The 22,216-nt window shown below is 45.8% G+C and overlaps 1 protein-coding gene across 2 annotated transcripts in view; it reads left to right on the top strand.

Moving 5' to 3' along the window:
• The first annotated feature begins 3,079 nt into the window (after positions 1–3,079).
• Positions 3,080–22,216, top strand: part of VLDLR (very low density lipoprotein receptor) — a 34,800-nt gene continuing 15,663 nt past the window's right edge. For both annotated transcript variants that reach the window (XM_061132890.1, XM_061132889.1), the window contains exons 1-4: positions 3,080–3,222; positions 15,689–15,808; positions 19,672–19,794; positions 21,193–21,315. In XM_061132890.1, coding sequence (XP_060988873.1) covers positions 3,141–3,222; positions 15,689–15,808; positions 19,672–19,794; positions 21,193–21,315 — 448 coding nt within the window. In that variant the 5' untranslated portion in view covers positions 3,080–3,140. The remainder of the gene's footprint in view (positions 3,223–15,688; positions 15,809–19,671; positions 19,795–21,192; positions 21,316–22,216) is intronic.

Raw genomic sequence — 22,216 nt, 5'->3', positions numbered from 1 at the left:
ACCAAGTCATGTCCAGCTCTTTGCGACCCCATGGACTGTAGCCCACCATACTCCATGGGATTTCCTAGGCAAGAATACTGGAGTGGGCAGCCATTTCCTTCTCCAAAATCAACTACACTTTAATTGAAAAAAAAAAAAAGATTTGGGGGGAACTACCCTAGTGGTGCACTGGTTAAGATTCTGTGCTCCCGATGTAGGGATCTGGGTTCAATCCCTGGTCAGGGAACTAGATCCTACATGCCACATACTAAAGATTCCACACACCACAACTAAGACTTGGTACAGCCCAAACAAATACAGTTTTAAAAATAAAAAGATATTTTTAATGCAAAATAGGTCAGAAGGCAGGCACAGTGAGGTACTGAGACTTGCCCAAGTGACACAGCCAGTGAAAGTTATGCTTCCTTTGGGTTCAACAAGAGAGCTGCAGGATTGCATATAGAGCCACAGCTAAATTCACCAACAGTTTGTTTACATCCTTTGGAGATATAGAAAGTATAATGTGTTTGTCAAAGGTAAACCTTATTATACCATATCAGTGTTCATCTTATAGTATATATATTTAGCTCTGAGTATTAATAAAATACTAAAAGCTGCATAACTATATTAATGTTGTAGCTTTTCATATTTCTTCCACGCATCCCCTCCACCACCTTTCCTCTCCTGTCAGTGACATAGCTCACTATCACATGGTCTTTCAGAACCCTGAGATTATTGAAATGGCCACACACCTCTTTTACCATCATCCCTTAATGCCTTGCATGCATCTTTACTACTAATGGCAAAAAGCAGAGTTCAGCTCAATTTCACAGGCAACACAAGTGTGGCTGCTGCAGTGGGTATCAAATGTATAACCAAGGATGAGCAAAATAGAGTTCAAAATGAACTGTAGTGTACGTCTATTCCAATACATAGAGTTAAGCCCCTTCATGCTGACCAGTCACAATCTGGGTATCCTCTGGTCCCAGCAAAGTGTACTCTGACCTGGAATTGTCCTCTCCATCCCCTGGATACAATAAGTTTCTCATAAACATCCCATCTAATGGTTAGCCTTGACAAATGCCTTGGAGCACTAAGACAAGAGGAATGCAGCTAGGCAGGACCCCTCTACTTCTCATATCATCAACAGAATAGTCAGAGCTGGTCCTATCAAAATGGGCAGAGTTTGAGTCACCGGAGATCAAAACTTTTAAAAATATATATTAACTCAGGGCTTCCCTGGTGGTCCAAAGGTAAAGAATCCGCCTGCCAATGCAGAAGATGCCAGTTGAATCCCTGGTCTGGGAAGATTCCACATGGATGGGGGAGACAACTAACCTGGTGTGCCACAACTACTGATGCCTGCGTGCCCTAGAGTCCATGTTCCACAACAGAAGGTACCGAGATGAGAAGCCCACGACCACAACTAGAGAAAAAACCACTGTGCGGCAAAGAAGACCCAGCACAGCCAAAAATAAATTTCTATATATATATGTATGTATGTATGTATACACACACACACACACACACACACACACACACACACACACATACATGCATATATACCCTTTATTTAAGAAGGTGAAATAGCTCCGTGTGTCCTCCCAGTCTGGTTAGATAGGGACAAGCAGGGGAAATTGAGCAAGAAAACCAAAGTACACACAAAAAGCCAGTATTGCCAGACACAAAACAGGATTCAATCCTTTACAGAAGTCTTGCCTTTGCTTCCTTTTTTCTTTCCGTAAGCCTTGTAATTGAATGTTGCAAACTATATCAAGAGGAATAAACCTACGGGTTTCCCCTCCCCCAAACAAGAAAAGGTTAAGCTTTTAATTACAGGCCCTCCAACTATCATTTGTGCAATTAGCAATTAACTATAATCGTTGATGAGAGACTGGAGAGCGGCACGAGCGTTCAGCTCTCCTCCTCATCCCAGGCTGGGTTATTTGAGTCCCACTCTATTACAGAGGACAAACCACAACCACGAGCACTCTCCTTACACACACGCTCCCACTTAAAGACATATTGAATTTTTTTTCTCAAGCAAAAATGGCATCTCAGCGTTCAACTGAGACAGGCAGCCCCAACCCCACATCAGAGTACCCCAAACGTTTAGATCCACTCCTCTTCATCACTTTGAAATGGAGAGGAGACCCACGGAAGAAGCTACCTACCAGCCTCCTAGTACCAGCCTCTCTTTGGGGTGCAGGAGAGGGTGGTATAGAGAGATGCTTGTTGCCCCTGGAAGCTGCAAGTCCCCCTCCCCGGGCTGTAAGCCCCGTTAGTGGGAAGGCGGTGGCAACAGCCTCAGTAGTTGCATCAGTGCTAACTGCTGCTGCTGCCTTTACTGTTGGCGGCTGCCGGGAAGGTACAGTAACGACTGTAGGGAGCGCACCGCTGCTGCGGCGGCAGGTTCCCTGGATCAGGAAATTAGGGCAGGCACCGGGGATTGGAGGCGAGGGCGGCGCGCGAGCCAACCAGAGGCCGCCCCGGGCCCCCGTGAGCTCCCGGCGGACGCGCGGAGCAGCCGGCTCCGGGAGCAGTCCGGGTGGCAGCAGCGGCGGCCACGGCCACGGCCACTTACGCTCACACCCGCACGCAAACTCACACACACCCCCGGCGCAGGCACCTGCCGGCCCGGAGCTTATAAGAGGAGCGCGTCGAGGGGGAGGAGGGCTGAAGCCGCCGCGCCCGCCCCGCTGACCACTCCCCCTCCTGCCCCCTCCTCGCTCCTCACCCCGCGCTCCAGCCGCCGCCAGTGTGGGTTCTCCGCGGCCGGCTCCTCTCTCTTCGGTCTTCTCCGCTCTCGGCTCCCCACCCCCTCTCCCTTTCTCCCCTCCTCTTCCCTCCGCTCCTCTGCAGCGCCTGCATTATTTTCTGCCCGCGGGCTCGGCCCGACTGCTGCTGCAGCCCGGGGAGGTGGGTAGGCGGGTGGGTTGGCTGGTGGGGGGGGGGGGGGGGGGCGGAGATCGTGCAAGTTGTAGGGGAGGGGGTGCCCTCTTCTTCCCTGCCCCCTTTCCCCCCCTCTCGAACTCCTTCCCCTCCTCCCCCTTCCCCTCCTCCCTCCCCGCCCCCACCTCCTTCCTCCTCTCCGAAGGGCTGGTAACTTGTTGTGCGGAGCGGGCGGCGGCGGCGGCGGCGGCACCATCCAGGCGGGCACCATGGGCACGTCCGCGCGCTGGGCGCTCTGGCTGCTGCTCGCGCTGTGCTGGGCGCCCCGGGAGAGCGGCGCCACCGGAGCCGGTGAGTGAGGACGCGCCCCTCCGCGGGCTGCCGGGACCCAGCCGGGGCGCCAGGGGGCCCCAAGGCGCGGGTCTCCTTTCGCCCAGCTCCCCCCACGCCGCTCCTAGGAGGCGCCTCTCCGCTCTCGTCGCCTGCTGTCCCTCCCCACCCTGGTGGCGCCTCTGAGCTGTCAGCACCGCGGCTCTTTCGGGGGGGGGGGGGCGGACAGTGGGGTTTGGGGTGTCCTAACGCCTCTCCCGAACTAGTCTTCATTCGCTTCCGCTCCTTCTGCTCAGGCCTCTGCCGTCTCGTTTTTCACTCCGCTGGGCCGGGGATGGGTGATGTGGGCTTCTAAGCTCTTGAACAATGGTTGTATCTCCTCAGCCAGGCGGAGTGTTAGGAAGGAGGCAGAGGGCCGGGTGGGCCGAGACGGGCGCTGCAGCCCCGGGCACACTCCTCCGACTTCCAGGGAGGTTGGGAGTGGGCGGCAGATGAGGGAGGGCGCTTCTGGGGACGCGGGGCGCCGGGTGCCGACCCGCGCTGGAGTCCCCAGCGGCGGTGAGGGGGCGTACGTTCGGTGGGCTGCGGCCGAGTGTCTCCGGCGAGCGGCGAGAAGTGCACAGCTTGCGCACCCGGACTGCGACTCCCTGGGCACCGGGCCGCCTCTGGAGTGAGGGTTAGAGGACGAGTGAGGCTTGAAATAGGACTCCCCTCTAGATGTTTCCCCCTCTTCCCCTTTCCACTCTTTGGGCCGCGATCATAAACCTCTAGGGTCTCCAGGAGAGCTGAACTGGGGAGGGGAGTGGAACGGAGACTTAATCAGGTTAGTTTGCTGAGCCTCGTTCCCGGGGAGATTTCCTCGAGAGGAATCGAGTCCTAATCTGGCGACTGTAATTAGTCCTCATTCTAAACAATAGATCAGAGGCAGTAGCGCGGGATCTGGGAGAGCTGGTGTACGACTGTGGTTTGCAGGGGGTGGGGGTACTGCTGTCGGGTCCCCAGGGTCTACCGCACTGGGCCTGGAGCCCTGTCCTCAACCACGCTCACACTTGGGGCCGCGCAACTTTCCCAGGCAGGCGACAGGAAACCCTTCTTAGAGGATTCGGTGAAAATCCTGGCGGGTCCCCGAAGCAATCTCGACCTGATACCAAGGGGCTGGCTCGCCAGCTTTGGGGAGTTGGGACGGAAAACAGGCCCGCGCCCTAAGTACCCACTCCAGAGTCCCTAGCTCCTGTCGCCCGGTGGCTTGGGAGGCCTGCCAGCCTGCAGTCACGAGTCTCCTAAAGTGAGAGCTAACTTTAAAGTGTGTGGTCAAGCAGCCCCTCAAGCAGTACTTGGGGCGGGGGGAGGTTGAGCCTCCAAAGGCCCCCCTGCCCTTAGGTTCCGACTGTCCCGAGCGTGAGAAGCTGGGACGGGCTTTTCTGCACTCTGCGATTGGCTGGCAGCCTGATCACGGTTAGGTTGGTCACGTGACTCCACGGACTGGTAATTTAGCAGCTTGAGAAATGTTATCTTTAAGGGAACGTGAAAAATGGACAGGCTCCAATGGACTGCCCTCTCAAACTCTTTCCCTTGCCTGGACTCCTTGAAAAAGGCGTGTGTGTAGTGAAGATGGCCTCTGATGTGTAACCAGACAGAGCTTGGGAAAGCCCTGCTTTTGAAAGTTTTCAGACTCTAACATTAATCATTAATGGATGAGCAATACTAACTTACTAAACGATTTCTCAGAGTAGTGCCATGACTTGCATTACACCTTTCATATAATTTCAAAGATTAAAATACACCAGAATCTACTGATGGTGCTCCAGGGAGGTGGGAGAGATGATTCATTTTTGCTGTGTGTTCTGTTCATATACTTTTAATATATAATAACTTTTCATTGGAGTTTATCCTAAAGAATGCTAGGAATTCACCTAAATTGTCAAAGTTAGTTAGTTGAAGCCTTATAGCCACCTTGTATCAGGTAGGTGAGCATCCCTTTTGCTCCTCTAAGTCACATGTGAAATAACGTGACAAGCCATGAACAGTGGAGAATAGAAGCCCATGCAAAACTTAAATTCTCCAAAGGAAAGGAGACACATCTTTTCTGAACTGGAGGAAATTTGGGGTTGGCTGAGGTAGATATTGACCTGAACTAACCCAGCCTGGCTCCTGTCTGAAGTTCAAAGCCCCAAGGCATGTGGCCTGACTTTTTGACCCTGGTCTTCTACAATCTGCCCCAAACATACTCATGATGCTGGTCTAAAATACTCTAGGACAGGGCAGGAGTGCTCAAAGACTTTGGCAAAAAAAACTTAAGTTAGGCTAAATAATAGAGTATACCTGATATGGGGGAAAAACCAACCAACCAACCAACCCTGGGAGCTGTAGGACATTTTCCTCCAGCTTAGATAATCAAGATTAGGGTCTGGAGTACCATATATTCATTAAAGCCAGAGCCTAGAAGAACCAAGGTTTGTGAGAGCTATTCAGATAAGGCTAGCTACCAAAAAAACAGTAGGCAGAACTTCTGTTGTGGGGAGTGGGTTGGTGAAATTGGCAGTACCTGAAGGGATAGGAGAGCAGAGGGCTGGGGAAAAATAAATCTGACTTACCCAGATAGCACCAAGAGAAGACGGGACAATGACCACAGTCCTCATCTAGATCAGAGTAAGCATGTGAGCAGGGACTCTTTCAAGGAGTGTCACCAGTCAAGCTTTCCTTGGCAGTGACAGCCACCAGTGGTCTGGAGCGGCACTGTTCTCCAGATCGCCCTACTGCCCACTTCACGTGACATTTAGCTATGTACCTGCCTACCTGCCCTGAGTCATTTTGATTCTTTACTCAAACTGTTTGAGTCCCTAGGTTCCTAAAGCATGTATATAAAAGGCCAAGTTCAATAGAGCTGCCAGATATCAGGACATCAGTATAACCATACTGCATATTTTAATTATAACCACCTACATGCTCAAAGGAAGTGCTTCTGCCTTTTTAAAAATCGGATAACCATAAACTCCATTTCACTTGAGTAATTTTGTTGCAATTCTAGAAGAGGTGAAAAATAGTCACAAGCCCCTTCTGTTCCAGGAGGAGTGTCAAACTGATCAAGAGCAAGAACTCTTAGAGCAGAACACGGCCAGAAGATTAAGGGAACACATAGCCCTCCAGCTGTATGGCTTCAGGTTTTGATCTAGACACCAGAAGACGTGGAGCACAGCCTAGAAATAATGGAGATTAACTATTTAGACCATTTTCTAGTGCTTACAGAATGTGAATAAAGTTGTCCCTCTCAGTAGAGGGAATAATATTCAAATTTAGGCAGTCACCTGTACAATTTCAAGTCATAATTAAATTTACTTTGGATACTGACCTTTCTTTGGAAAACCACCTTCACATACTAGTCTGTGCAAAATTAAATCCCTTAAAGGACTATGATAAGGACCATAAGCTTATGATCAAGCTTCCTGCCTTAGAAGCATTTTTCAGCATGGGCTAATACAGCTGCTGTCCAGGTGGTTAGACTCTGAACTGCTTACTTTATTCCTGTCTGTGCTTAGGTCACAGCACAGAGACTGCTTTCATGACAAAGAGTTCAAGAATATGTTGGGCAGAAGTGATGGACGGGATGTACCTGATGAGCCCAGGGCAGTTGTGTGGCCCATCTAAAGAGTTGTCTGGCTCGGAAATCTGGAAATTGATAGCTTTTCATAGGACTTAAGGGCAGAGAACCCCTGGAGAAGGAAACAGCAACCCACTCCTGTATTCTTGTCTGGGAAATCCCATGGACAGAAGAGCCTGGCAGGCTACAGTCCGTCGGGTTGCAAAGAGTCAGACATGACTTAGTCACGAAACAAACAGGAAAGGGCAGAGAATGACTTAGTTCTGAGAAGATCTGGCTTTGTAACTGAAAATTATCTCAGTTTCACTCTGCATTATTTCAGTCTAAATTGGTGTCTCTTTGCTAAGTTCTTCTGTTGGTTTGCAGGAGAAATTCTAAACATCATTAATACCACTTAATGATGGTATTGAGCCCATGGTGGCTCAGACAGTGAAGAGTCTGCCTACAGTGCAGGAGACCTGGATTCAATCCCTGTGTCGGGAAGATCCTCTGGAGAAGGAAATGGCAACCCACTCCAGTATTCTTGCTTGGAGAATCCCATGGACATGGGGTCGCAAAGAGTCGGACACGACTAAGCAGCTTTTACACTTTCACTTGCAATGATGGTATTAGATACCATTAGATACCTTATGATGCTTAGATAGACTCGATGAACTGCAGGGAATAAATGAGATGGCAGGTGATCCCATAAAGTTAGCACACTTTCCTCTTCATGTGAAGTTTCCTGAAAAAGTTTGGGCCTGTTGGCTATTTGTGGACTCTAAATTAATAAGAGAATGCCTGCTGGATGCTGAGAGAGCAAATACAGAGATGTGGCTAGAAATGGCTTACTCTTTGCTTAGACAGCCTTTGCCCACTTTGTACTTTAAAAATGCTACATGGGTGGGTGGAGCTGGGAAAGGGTATTCATGGCCCTGTATTTAAAGAGATAACTTTGGGGGCAGAACTGCAGGACAGGACCACTGGTTAGAGTGGTTGACCTTGCCGCTCACTTGGGTCATCTGAGTTGGTGTTACTGCCTGGTTGCCTTTATATATTTCGATGAGGTGACTGTGGTAGGGAGTGGGGTGGGGTATCCAGTGGGGCCTGCAATTTGACAAGCAAGGGAGATGATAAAAACCTTGGTGATAGATGTTTGGAAATTAAATACTTCATGTTATAATTCTTCCCCCCGATACCATGAGTAAATAAGGTTTCTGTTTTATAAACCACCTCTCATCTTTAGTTTTCTTAAGACACCTTCCCAAGGTCTAAGTTATTAACTAATCTGTAGATTCACTAAGTAGGGGGTAGATTGATGCCAGCCTTCTTTGTCCACCTGCTCAAAACCACGTGGCCTCCATTTACTGAGTGCCCACCATATGCCATAGAGCACCAGACATAGGGAACACAATGACCAGGGCGTTGGGCTCTTCTTTCATTAGTCTAGTGGGGAAGTCAAACCAGGAAGTCTGTGATCCAAAGACAGCCTGGATAGCAGCTCTAGATGGGAGCAAGCAGACCCAGTGGTTAAGACTTAATCATAAAAGAGGCAGGTAACAGCTGAGAATTGCTGGAGGTCCTACACATCACGTGGGTCACAGCTTATGAAGTTTCTCAGAAACTACCAAAAACTTAGACTCTTTCATTCCATCTCTGCAGATGATCCTACAAAGGTAATAGGACTCCAACGACAATGTATGCCTGCCAACATTACCAAAGAATGCTAAAATCTGTCAGAGATAAAAATCCCTGAAATTTCTAACAGTGTGCCGCTGCTAACTTGCCCTGCATGCTGTGTTGGAACCTCTCTGCTCATGTGGAAATAAGGCTGGTGTACCTACACTGACACATTCATTCTGCTGATGCTGCATGATAAAGTATCATGAAGATGAGGTGAAAGTATTCTTGTAGGCATAGGGAATTGTGGCCTTTGAAACTTAAGAGTCTTTCAGAGTATTCTAGCTAGTAAAACAACTGCTCACACTTGGTTTCAAGCTCAGAAAACCTGGAAAGAATGCTGTGAGGGGTGGGGAAGTCTGTTGTTCAGACCAGTTTCATTAGTGAACTAATAAATCAGCAGATGCGTCAGGGAATACCCACTAGTGCCTAAAGAATCTTTCGATGTCAGGCACCAGGTCCCAAGATACAAAGACACCTTGCAGGCCCTGCCTGGAGGGATCTCCATCTGTAGAAATGGAAACAGGTAGGTGAGGACATCCCAGTATGTGAGAGCTATGTGACAGGCACAGGAGATGATGAGAAAGCAGCCAAACCACCCCCAAGTTGGTCAAGAAAGGACTTGAAGATATCGTTCAAGGATGACATTTGAGTGGGGTGGTAAGCAAGATGGGAAAGCTGGGGAACATGGGTAGGGAACCAGACTCAATCCTAGAGCCAGTGAGAAGCCTGCCAGGGATCCCATCCCTGGCATTCTGGGCCTTCCCCGGCTGCCTGGTGCACCATTTTGATGTGAAAAGAGAACGTGGCAGCCTGGAGGCAGAGGAACAGGAGACCAGTTTAGATTAGGTGAGAGCTTGGACACACCCAGGGCAAAACTCCAGGGGAGAAGAAAATCTGGGCTCGTTATTGAACTACTGATTTAGAGTAAGCAGTGGATCAATCAAAGATGGGGCACAGGGGGAGAGGAAGACGGATTTTTAGAAGAACCTCTTCACTGCACATGCCTTCATGGTATCTAAGTAGATTTCACCTAATAACATAAAGGCGTACATCGGGGATGTCATAATGTCTGTTGTTAGATTGACTGTTGTCACCTGTGTCCACCTAGAGATGTGCCTAAGGGCTTCTGGGTGGGTACTGTAGAGTGCAGCCCTGAGAATGAAGTGGTCAAAGTCGTCTCTGGCTCGTGGGTAGAATCTTAGCCTCCTGACCTTCCCGCAGTGGCTTCAAAGTGTGGTCAGGAACCAGCAGCGTCAACATCCTCTGGGAACTCAACAGAAATGCAAACTCAGGCCCCACACTAGACCTCCCAAACCAGAATCTCTGGTGTGGGGGCACATGGTGTTTTAACAAGTCCTTGGCAGGCTTCTGATACCAACTTGACCTTGAGAAACACTGACTTTTCCCACCCACAAAATGAATAACTTCCCAAATGTATCAGGAGGGCCTTTGCTCATTCTAGACCAGAAATCCAAGCACTGTGGTTCTCAGGGAAAAGACCTGTAGGAGATACTGAGGCAGCATTTTTTTTAAAATCAAAATAGGGAGCGAGGGCTCTGTCTCAACTATAAGGCTGTGTTAGGATAGGGTCAGCCTGACAAGTGATACTACCTCATTCTGGATTAATTTAAACTGACGCTACTACCCAGATCACAAGTCAGCAGAATATTCTGGAAGGAAGTGGTCCCGGTCAGGTGCGCTCGTTGGTATGCATGCTCAGTCACATGGTGTCCGGAGTCAGACTACCCAGGTTCAAATTCTAGTTCTGCCCAAGGTGATCTTGGCAAGTACTGTCCTTCCCTTTTCCAAACAGCTTCCCTGATGTGTAAAAGGGGAATGGTAGTTTTGACAGTGTAGTATTAGGTCTTAGAGTAGTGTTTGGCTAACAGTAAAAAAACAAACAAAAAAAATTAGTTATTTATCCATGATTCTCAAGATCATCTCAATCCACTGTAAATAGGGAAACTGACAATTGAACTGTAGGACTGAGTGAATCAGAGGGATTAAACTAATTACTTCACAGTGTTTAGTGGATCCCTCCTGATTCTCAGAGACTGACTTAAAGGCCAGAACACAGCTCAGACCCTCTTTCTCAGTTCCTCTTACTAACCCTCTTCCCTTGGAGGAAAACTTCTTTGCTGACTTGGAAAGCTACTTGTCCTAAAACGAGTTTTAGCCTAAGAATAGAAAGATTGGCGTTCAAGTGGCAAGCGGTAGAAGTGAGCTCAACTAAAAATAAATGCCCTTGGCGGCCCCAGAAGTGCCAAAACAAATGGACTGAAGAAATCCCAGGAGGTGATAACACCCGTGTGCTCAGCCATGGGAGGCCTGTGAGAGATGGGAACATGTGGCCTTGCTAGTTCCAGCAGCGTGGCAGCCGCAGCCCCTCTGTACAAAGTGAAGTTCGTGTCCGAGCCTGACACAGAAACATCTCTTTGTTGTGGGCGTTTCTTTAGGACGGCTCCTGCAAAGGTGCCACCTGGAGCCCTACAGAGAACTCTGGCCCATTTGGAAAGCTTGGCATAAGATCTATACAGTTTTTTTCCGAAAGCTTACATACTGTTCTTCCATATTAACCCTTGCAGGGACAATTAGACAACAACAGCAGGCTGCCTGTTAAATGCATGAAAACCCCTGAGGTTCTTGGAGCCAGTGAAATGCCAGCATATCTGGGTAACAACGTTACCTATTTAGGTAATAAGCAAGGCTCCCCTTTGTTGAGTCTGGTATCAACCGTGTGACAATAACCAAGGAAATCTTCAGCATTTCTGGGCATTCAGTCATTACAAATGTAAACAGCCATGTGGATGACTAGGTCGAAGTGACTTCCAACCCCCTGGCCCAAAGAGGCAGGGGTGTTCATGCTAAGTATTAGAGCTGAGAAGAGCCCCAGATCTAGTCTGACGCTTTGATTTCTTAAAGCTGTAGGACCCTTTCCAAATTCTTACACAAAATTTCGATGTTGAAAAGAAATACTGGTTGAAACAGAGACAGAACACCCAGGTTCCCTGCTGTCATAGCCTTTCCCCTGACTTCAACCACCTCAATGCTGCAAAAGCATTCTTGTGAACCCCGTGACTTTGACGAACCCACTAAAAATCCCATTTACTCTGACTTTTCACCTTTCTGAGCAAATAGACCCTGAAATAGAGAATGCCTAGCACTTCTACTTATAACTTATTTTTTTGAGGCATCATTGGCTTTAGCTTAGCCTAAGCATTAAAAGGACCTTGGGTGTCAACGATTTTGAGCTCACCCTGTTCCCTTTATGAAAGTATAATACTGAACTGGAGACTTAACTGTCATGGCTGGAAATAGACGACAAGGCCACAATCCTGTAATCCCCCAAAGCTTTGCAAACCAAAAGCTTCTTAACTCATTTGGTGCTTCCAGTTCTCCTGGAGCTCTGCACGGCAGCTTTCCCTGGTCGGCACCACAGGTGTAAAGGGAGAATCTTCTGGAAACCTGGACAGAAAACCCACTGTGCTGCAACCAGGTGGCTGAGCTGTCCCCCCACACTACCCCCACCCTGCACAACGCAGGGAATTAAACAGAACTAGGGAGCCCTGTGGCCCAAACAGTAAAGAATCTGCCTGCAATGCAGGATGCCTGGGCTCGATCTCTGGATCGGGAAGATCTCCTGGAGAAGGAAATGGCAACCCACTTCAGGATTCTTGCCTGGAAAATCCCATGGACAGAGGAGCCTGGCGGGCTACAGTCCATGGGGTCACAAAGCGGTGGGCACTGATCAACTAACACAGGGAACCCTGTCTGCCCAGGAGCAATCTCCCAAAACAAAGTGCTTAGGAAACAAGAAACTGAGGCATGGCCATGGTGCCTAGCATCTTTCTTCTCCTGTCTTTAAAGAAGGGACCCTTTATAAAGTCCGCGAGCTTTACCCAGCCCCACCCCAACCCTGCTCCTCTTTTAAACAAGCAGGGATGGCTGATTAGTAGCATACTCCACTCCAACCCCATTATTTACCGTTCTTGATGGAGAGCTGTGTGTGCTATGGTAAAGCATAGCTTTACGACCATTGGGCAGAAGCTTGGGTGAAGTGGAAACATCTGAGATAAGAAAAGGTAGAAATTAAACTCCTTTTTTGTCTAAAGATATTGGAATAAACACTAAGAAAACGCCTGTGTCTGTCCTGAGTCCACACAACAGCCACTCTTGAGGCAGCATTGCTGGGGTTTTAGCCCAGTATCTGTTACTATTGATTACTGGTATGTTACAGTTACAATCAGAGAGCCTCCTTAAGGTGACAGTGGACTAAACTCCAGCCTTAGACTATTGTGTGCCCATCTTTAATCTCAGAGCAACTTGAGTGTCTATAAAATCTGTAGCTTCAAGACTCATTTTTAAAGAGATCTGCCAGGTACCTAACCCCGAAGTGGAAAACCATCATCTAATGCCTACTTTAAAGTCCTGTCCAAGTCATATTATATGGTTATCTTTTCCATGTTGTTTGCCTCGCATAATGACCAAACAGCTTTTGGTAACGATAACCTTTTGAAAAGGTATTGTAAGTGCAACCTGACTTTTCTGTCATATGTGTATATTTCTGTTCTCTAACTATAAAGTGTTCTTTTTTTTTTTTTAACTTTTCAAATAAAGTACTCAAAGTAGATTCTTACCACTCCCACAACCTTCAGAGGTAGTACAGATAAAGCACTATAGCCAGTGGGCCCTGGTTCAGATAGCCCCAGCACTTGGCTTCAGTCCCTGGTCGGGGAACATCCAAATGAATAAATAATAAAAAATGATTAAGATTGTAAATTTTAAAAAACCCAAAAACCTGGGGCTGGGCAGAATTCCCTGGTGCTGCAATGGTTAGGATTTAGTGCTTTTACTGTTGGGGTCTGGATTCAGTCCTGGGTCAGGAAACTAAAATCCTGCAAGCCATGTTGTGGGGCCAAAAAATTAAAATGTTTTAAAAAGTGAAAAATGAAATATAGGTAGGAAGTGCCATTGAGTCACACCCCTCTGAATCTGGATCCTAGCTTAACTAGGCTCTTGAGGGCAGAATGATACATATAGTTTTGAAATGAGCACATTTAGTACCTAAATAATCACACACCCATATGGTAAACTAGGACCAACTTTTAATCTTCCTGGGAACTAGCCACAAAGCCTAGAATGCTCCCAGACAGTAGGGAGTAGCTGATAGTAGGAAGGCCAACTAGAGCATTGTGTACATAATACAAGAGTCCCAGTCCGTGCTTGTCACTATAGCATCTGTTCTCATTCCTGCGTGCCACAGCTGCAGATGCTGAAAGGTGCAGGAAGGCTCAAGGCTTTCTGCTTGGAAGGCCTCCCTAAGGATTCTACATGAACTGTATGCCTCCACTGGCTGGCTTTCTCGAATAGTTGCAGTACATCAGCATTTAGCAACCAGATCTTTGCCTTTTATCTCAAAGAAATTACATCCTCCAGGAGGACAAACCTGCTAATGATAGGAAACGCCTGAATGTTAGCTGTCCCATGCCCGGCGAAAAACTAAGTGCCCTACTTCCAAATGTTCTTTCTTGCCACTATGTGAATTATATTCATCCATTGAGCACAGGAAAACTGAGGCTCAGAGAAATAGAATCCAGGTGTGTGGCTTCACCATGTTTTGCTGTTCACGCATCACTAAGTTAAAAATGATTTCCCTTTATTTAGATGTGCAGAAAAGGGAACCCTCCTACACTGTTGGTGGGAATGTAAGTTGGTACAGCCGCTATGGAAAACAGTATGGAGGTACCTTAAAAACTAAAAGTAGAACTACCATATCATCCTGCAGTCCCACTCCTGGGCATATGTATGGAGCAAGTTATAATTCAAAAAACTACATGCACCCCTGTGTTCATTGCAGTGCTGTTTACAATAGCCAAGACATGGAAGCAATGTAAATGTCCATGGACGGGGAATGGATAAAGGAGATGTGATATGTGTATATTGGGTTGGCCAAAAAGTTCATTTTAAAAACCCAGATGAACTTTTTGGCCAACCCAATATAATGGACTATTACTCAGCTATTAAAAAGAAAGGAAATAATGCCATTTGTAGCAACACGGATAGAATTTAAGATTATCACACTAAGTGAAGTAAGTCAGATAAAACAAATATCATATGATATCACTTATATGTGGAATCTAAAAAGCTGATACAAATGAATTTGTTTACAGAATTGACTCACAGACTTTAAAAACAAGCTTATGGTGACCACAGGGGAAATGGGGGAGGGATAAATTAGGAATATGGGATTAATATGTATACACTACTATATATAAAGTAGATAATCAACATGGACCTAATGTATAGCATAGGGAACTCTACTTAATATTCTGTAATAACCTATGTGGGAAAATAATCTGAAAAAGAATGGATATATGTATAACTGAGTCACTTTGTCTGTACATCTGAAACTAACACATTGTAAATCAACTCTAACATAAAAATTAGATTTCAAAAAATGATCTCCCTTCACCTCTTAACTATACCTTCCTTCATGCTTTTTATCTTATCTTAGAGTTATTTTGTAAACATATCTTTTTCCAATTAGACTCAAATTCTAAGACAAGGAGCCATGTATTAACCTCACCTCTATCCTTGCCACCTCTTCTAAATCTCCTTTACTTTGCTCATCATAGAAATATCATTGATGAGTAACAGTATAGAATGTGGGCAAGAAATGCCATTAAAGGATTAGGATTTGGCTGCATGATTAGAGTGACACAAAATGACTTAAACAAATGAGAGAAATGAGTCCACAGGTGAACCCCTGCCCCACCACCTGCAGTTTGTAGGCAGTCTGCATTCCTTATGTCTTGGTCTGGCTTCATTGACCCAAGATCACTATTCCAGCCTCCATGCCTAGTTTTCAGGAACCAGAAAGGAACAAAATTGAGGAGACTGGCTCCCCTGTCCCTTTGAGGATATTTCCCAGAAATTGTATATACCATTTCTGCTTACATCCATCAGCCAGAACATCCCATGGCTATGCCTCCTGTAAGAGAGCCTGGGAGATCTAGATTTATGTGGACAGTGTGGGCTCAGCTCAGAACTCATTACTGTCACCCACTGCCCCGAGGCCCATGCAGCTCCAGCCCCAACAATGTTACAGCCTCTGAGGCTGCACCTGTCCCTCTGAGAGGACGCCTGTCCATGGGTTTCAGGTAACTAGCATCTCTAACTTCCCATCCAGGTGTCCCAGCTTAACTAAGTGTTCCCTCCTGCTTTTAGGAAGAAAAGCCAAATGTGAAGCCTCGCAGTTCCAGTGCACAAATGGCCGATGTATCACGCTGCTATGGAAGTGTGATGGGGATGAAGACTGCGCTGATGGCAGTGATGAGAAGAACTGCGGTGAGTAAAGAGCCGGACAGTCTCACCTGTCTCCTCGCTGGGACTTGGGCATTTTACTGAAAGAGGACAACGTTATTTTTGCGTCTACAAATGTGTCAAGATTCTGAGTCCACTCCTAAGAATTGCTTTGAACCAGAGTCCAAAGATTCTATACTTTCTGGTCTAGGAGGAATACAACTGAGTGTGTGAGGTTATTGACCTGAGTATGGAATCGTGAAGATAAAGTGGAATTCCTTTCAAATGAAAGGACCTGGTTGATCTTAGATCAGGCAAACTTTTGGTGTAGGAAGCTAGGGAAAGGGAGGGGAGGACCAGGAATAGAGGCAGAAGATTGCTTAGAAAAGACTTTTTTTTAATTCTCAAATGGTTTTGACCCCCCAAAAAGCAAGCCATGGACAGTAAGAAATCCCTTGCAGTTTCAGAGATTAATTCCTGTCATATTTAGTCAACTTCAACTAGCATATTTAGTTGCTAAGTGTAATCAACTAGCCTATTTAGTCAACTTCAATTTGGATTCTACAAGCCATGTTCTATGAGTCCCAGTAACTCATAAGCCAGCCCAGATCAAAGATCAGATAAGGATTCTTTTACAGTTCCTTTTCTCCAGAGATGCTAATTTTAAAGCATTAGCTGGGATGGAAAACATTCTCTTTCCCAAGAAAACAGGCATATGCCATTATACCAATCGATCAGCATCTATTAAAAGATTATTGTGAGAAATGACTGCTTTTGCAATTGGTGTCACCTCTCATTAAGCCAGGACAGCTGTGAACTACATGTCATGATGGCATTTAGGGACCTTGAATACAAGCTGAAGTTTGCTTTATGATCCCTTTGTTCCATGTCATTAAATTGCTGAAACAAGGTTGTTCATGAATGTCGGTGTTAACATTGTCTTTTACCTTTTAAAAGACATTTCCCAAAGATATCTGCTATACAAATTAAAAACACAGAAGAAAAATAGAAGCTAAGTGTAGTTTTCACCAACTGCTATCTTGTCAGGCCCTTGCCTACTTCTTCATGCATCATTACTAAAATTCTGTAGTGTAAACATCCTGGCAGGCTGGCCTGTGCTTGAGCTCTCAGAGCAGTATCATGGATGCCCGCATGCCAATATGTAAATTAGTAGCTCATTTGGAAGCAGAGTAAGTCCATTCTGCAATCTCAAGAAAGAAGCTTATCTCTAGTCTCAGGACCAAGAATAGTTCTATGTGATATGTTTACATCTTTGCATTCCAACACTAAGATCTTAATCTACTCTACAAGATAGTGAGCTCCATGCGCTTTCTGTGTTACCTGGATAATATAATTCTTTCACTAGTTTTCTCACTAAAGGACCTCACTCTTGTCAACTGTGCTTTTGCTGTAAGTAGCAGTTCTTCTTCTATGCTAAACTATGTATTTGGCAAAACCCTTTTGTGTTCTTAGAGAGTAATTATTATCTCCATGTTTGGAAGTTTTGAAGTCTTACTTTACCATCTGACTACCTCAGTAGAAACTAACCTGAGTCATTGTAGGGGTCATCACTGGCTTTTCCTAAAATAGTCTCCATGTCAATCAGTTCTAGCTACATCACAGGAAGATTTGGAAGAGATAAGGAGGTAGATGTACATACAATCTAGATCACACAAAATGGGAGAAAGGAAACATATTCTTGGCCATAATTTGTCTCTGTCTTCCAGGTATGAGAGTAGAGAAGGAAAGTAGGAGCTTTGCTCGGAAAGCTGTGAATGCTTCTTTGGAGATGTTCCGCCATGAAAGGCTACACAATTACTTAACACTTTTAAAGCCACTTCCTATTGTTCCTGTCCAACCTCTTGATGTTGAACTTGGTTACAACTTCAGCAGGGCTTTTTCTTTCAAGCATGTCAACTAGCATATTTAGTCAACTTCAACTTGGATTCTACAAGCCATGTTCTATGAGTCCCAGTAACTCATTCTTCTACAGGTGTTAGGCTGACGTGATAAATCAGTAACTCGGATACCCTCAGTATGGAACTAGTAGTTCTTTCCCCATGACACATCTAAATTTCTATCCATCTCTCAAGGCCCAGTTCAAATAGCCCATCTTTACTCCCCCAGTCTGTGTTCAGAATGGAGAGAGAGAAACCCTAGCAATCTACTCACCCTATGTGTCTCTTGTTCACTTTGTAATACAACCAATCCTTCCTATCCCTATAACATCTTATACTTTGTAAATTCATGAGGGCTCTTTATAACCATTCCCTACTCTCTCTTTCGCAACTTCTGAAGAGTATCACAGGGTGAATTACAGTAACCGAGACCCTCTGGCATCTTTCTGCAGGCTCAGGAGAAGATGGGCCTTGGATATCACCTAAACCATGAACACTGGGGTTTGAGCATTTCATTGATTTTAGAAGCAGGTGTGAAAAGTAATATGGCCTTTCTTGTTCCCTTGGCTACACAATTTTAGGATATAAATAATCCTTTTCAGATCATCATAATTGATCATCCCATCTTGAGTTCTAGAAGTTGACTATAATCCTGTCCCTCCATTAACAATGCTCATTACTCAATTGTGTCCAGCTCTTTGTGACCCTGTGGACTATAGCCTGCCACGCTCCTCTGTCTGTGGGATTTTCCAGGCAAGAATACTGAAGTGGGTTGCCATTGGCTTCTCTGGGGGATCTTTCTGACCCAGGGATTTAACCTGCATTTCCTGTGTCTCCTGCATTGGCAGGCGGATTCCTCACCACTGCACTGCCTAGGAGGTCACCCCATTAACAATATCTGAGGCTAACCCAGAGTAGCCGTCTGGTTTAGGGCACTCTGAATTGAGAGTTGTACCTGGCTGAAACCCCTGACTTGAAGTGGCCTCTTTCATATTTTCAATAAATTGTTGACTTTTAGCTGATTTTCCGTTCAGAATATTTGTTAAAGAATGACTTAAACTGGAAATTCAAGTAGAAAGTATAGGCACAGGGGCAAAGAAGAATATAACCTAAGAAGGATGCTCTTGGAATGTCCTATGTGGTTCCTTGTCAAGACTCTTCTTACTCGCTGGGCAGGGAGTTCCTCATGGGAAGGATGACCAAGCTGCCTGCTTGGCTTAGCACAGTCCTGGAATGACGCTTATCTTCCTTAAAACATAAGAGTACCCTCTTTCTACTGAGACTGTGTCAATTTGGACAAATTACATAGTCACCCTAGTTAAGGAGAAAAGTCTGCCCTGGTAAGAATTAGTAGCAGAACTGATACCTTGTCTCAGGCTGCTTAACTCTAGTAGTCAGTTATGAGGACTGGCAGCTTCCATAGTAAGTTCAGTGACTTTTAGCTGGTTGATGTGAGCCCACCCTTCGGTTGCAAAATACAACTTCTCTTACACTCAGATTTGCGCTTCCTCTATTTCTTATCCAGTGGGTTCCTCTGCCCCAGTAGACCTGTAAGGGTGACAGTATTCGGTACTGGAGCTTGGCCTTCTGTCTCTATGCTTAACCCATGTGTTGTTACAAGGTGCGCCTAAAACAGTTATACTGTGAGCCAGTCGTAAGATGAAATGTTTGTTAAACTTCTGAAGCACTTAAATGACTTGGAAGAAATGCATGAAAAGAATGAACTTATTACTCAACCTCAACATTATAAAATGGGCAAGAAGTTCATTGGAAGGGATCCCTTGACCTCAGTGTCCTCCAGGTCTCTCCAATGATCACCTTCCTCCTCTAGGGGTAAAGGAGGGAAAAAAAGATTTTTCTAAGGTCCTGCTGGATATTAGCAGTTAATTGCTAATTGACTTAGCTTTATTTTTAGAGTAAAGCCTCTCAAATGCAGTTGTACCCCTAGTGGGAATGTAGGGCTCTTGGGTGAGTGACTTCAACTTTAACCCTGCAAATCCACTTCTGTAGTGAAGAAGACGTGCGCCGAGTCTGACTTTGTATGCAACAATGGCCAGTGTGTTCCTAATCGATGGCAGTGTGACGGGGATCCAGACTGTGAAGATGGTTCTGATGAAAGCCCAGAACAGTGCCGTGAGTGTGACTCGCTTTGGACTTGAACTTTCCCAAGCTGTTCCATGTCTCATAGCTCTAAGTATTGTATACTCTAAAACTTGCTTAGTTTTCCTTGCCCTTCTTTAAAGTTAGGCCAGTTGACTCCAAGGTCAGTTAGATCACTATCAGTCAATCTTGAATAACATTAAAGAATGTTCTCCCTAATCTTAACAAGACTGACATTCTCTTGGGTAGCTTCACTATTGAACATTTAAGACTGAAGCCAGAAGATTTAAGAACTCCTTGACTAGGTGCATAGATTTCAAATGTTCGATGATAATGACTCTGAGCAGATGGTACTCTGGTCCTGGAAGCTAAGTCAAGATGTGAGGGTCCCCTGTGTGCCAAGTATAAGCTTTTAGATGCAGAGTTTCTCATGTTATGAGGAAAAACTCTACTGCTGAAGGGGTAAGGTGACTAGAAACAGGATGATATGAGTGATTTTAAGAAACATGTAACCTAAAGTTACTTAAGTAGGGAGTTTACAACTTGTTCTTATATAAGAGAAACTTCATAGGTATGCAACTACACATGTGTCCTTAGGCTTCACATTCAGGAGAAAGTCTATGAGATCATAGAGGAAGATGATGTGGGATAGATAAATTAGAATTATTTGCATGTCCTGGTGAAGAAAGTTTTCATGTTCCTTCTAAGGTAGTAGAGGCCTGTTAAAGTGCTAAAAGTGGAAGTCTAATATGAACAAAGTTTAGGTCTGGAATATAAGATTACAAGGGAAAATTAAGCAAAAAGGAAGAGATGTGTGTTAATTGCAGTTTTCCAGGCAAGAAGTAAGGTGAGTAATAAGAGCACTGACCAAAGGAGGTGAGGTAGCTTAGGTGAAGACGGGTTCCATAAAGATCCAGCTCCAAATTTTAGTGGGGGATGGCCCTGTAAAGTCAAGAATTAGAGGGTGCCCCTACTTCACAAGATGTCAATCTGAAGGAGGCCTGTGAAGAAATTCAGGCAAAAGAAGACTTCATAGGTATTAGACCATCTGACTTTTAATGAAGTTGGCATTAGTTGCCAATATCTGGGTGTGTCACTTGATACCCAGCAAATACATAATGGTCAAGGAGCAGGCCAGCCAAGGAACCCAACCACGCCAAACAAAACAAAAGCCAGGAGTGCACACGCCACAGAACCTTGACGGAGTAGCACGGTCAGGGCTCTCGGGTGGACTGCCAGGTAGTCTAGGCTGGCCTGGCTCCCCAGCCGTGGAGCCGACGGAAGATCTGCCCAAGCTCCAGCTAGTCAGTCGAATTTCAGCTGTGTGCCCGGCCACTGAGTCACAGATGTCACCACTTCCAGGCAGCACAGGAGCAGCAGCTTGGGGCTGATGAGTTCGGAGGCTCTTTTGAGACTGTATGTCATCAACAGATATGAGAACATGCCGCACAAATGAAATCAGCTGTGGCGCCCGCTCCACTCAATGTATCCCTGTGTCCTGGCGGTGTGATGGTGAAAATGATTGTGACAGTGGAGAAGATGAAGAAAACTGTGGTAAGAAGATCAGTGTTGAGTGGCTTAACCCAAAGACCCTCTTGCTCCAAGAAGGGTGGGCGTGAAGGTGCAGTTGACTTGACTTGCTTTCTAGTGACTTCACTATCTGCTCGACTCCTTGTCTTTCCTAACTGCCCTCAAACTCAGAGAGGTGTGTGCATGGTATCTGACCATTGCTTGCTTGGCTGGTTCTTCTAGGCAAATAGAAATAAGAAGGTAAGTCCTCCAAGGCACTTCCATGTAGGGATGGCTCAGTGAAGCAGCGATTGTGTGCACTCTTGTCTCGGTTAGGACAGCAGCTCGTGGGCCTTCCTCACTTGGGCTCCATCAAACGAGGAGACTAAAGCCAGCAAACACACCCCCAGGTTGAAACTGGATCTGCCTAGTGGCATAAATTACTTGAGTCTCACACAAGCATTCCTCAGCCCCCAAACTAGATTCTCTTTTAACTTTTCCAAAAGCTAAACTGGCACAGAAGGACAAATTAATGCCTTGCTAGCAATACCCAAAGAAAACTCTAGCCAACCGGTGGTACTTTTGTCTCTTATCACAGTTCCTACCTGTAAAAACTAACTCTGTTTCCTAGCCTTCCATGTTTCTGCTCTTGGAAAACATGTAATAAAATGCTCCATGTTAAAGGTGAGGCCCTGGGAAAATCTTTAGGTTGAACAGACATTGTGTTGAATGTTCTTTCAAGTGTCCACCTTTTTATAGGGCCTTTAAAACCACAACTGCTGAGGCTGACAGGCATAGGCCTCCTGATGCAGTAAGTGTACAATGAGTTGAGGGCACTTGTGGTTGAAACACCAGTCTTGCATGTAGAAGTCACATCCCAAGGTCATTACCATTGCACCTAGTCCAATGAGTTTTGGCACTGAATCCTAGAACTGAGCTTATGTAC

The sequence above is a fragment of the Dama dama genome, chromosome 29, assembly GCF_033118175.1.
Source record: "Dama dama isolate Ldn47 chromosome 29, ASM3311817v1, whole genome shotgun sequence".
Taxonomy (NCBI): domain Eukaryota; kingdom Metazoa; phylum Chordata; class Mammalia; order Artiodactyla; family Cervidae; genus Dama; species Dama dama.
This window is presented reverse-complemented; position numbering and strand designations above follow the sequence as displayed.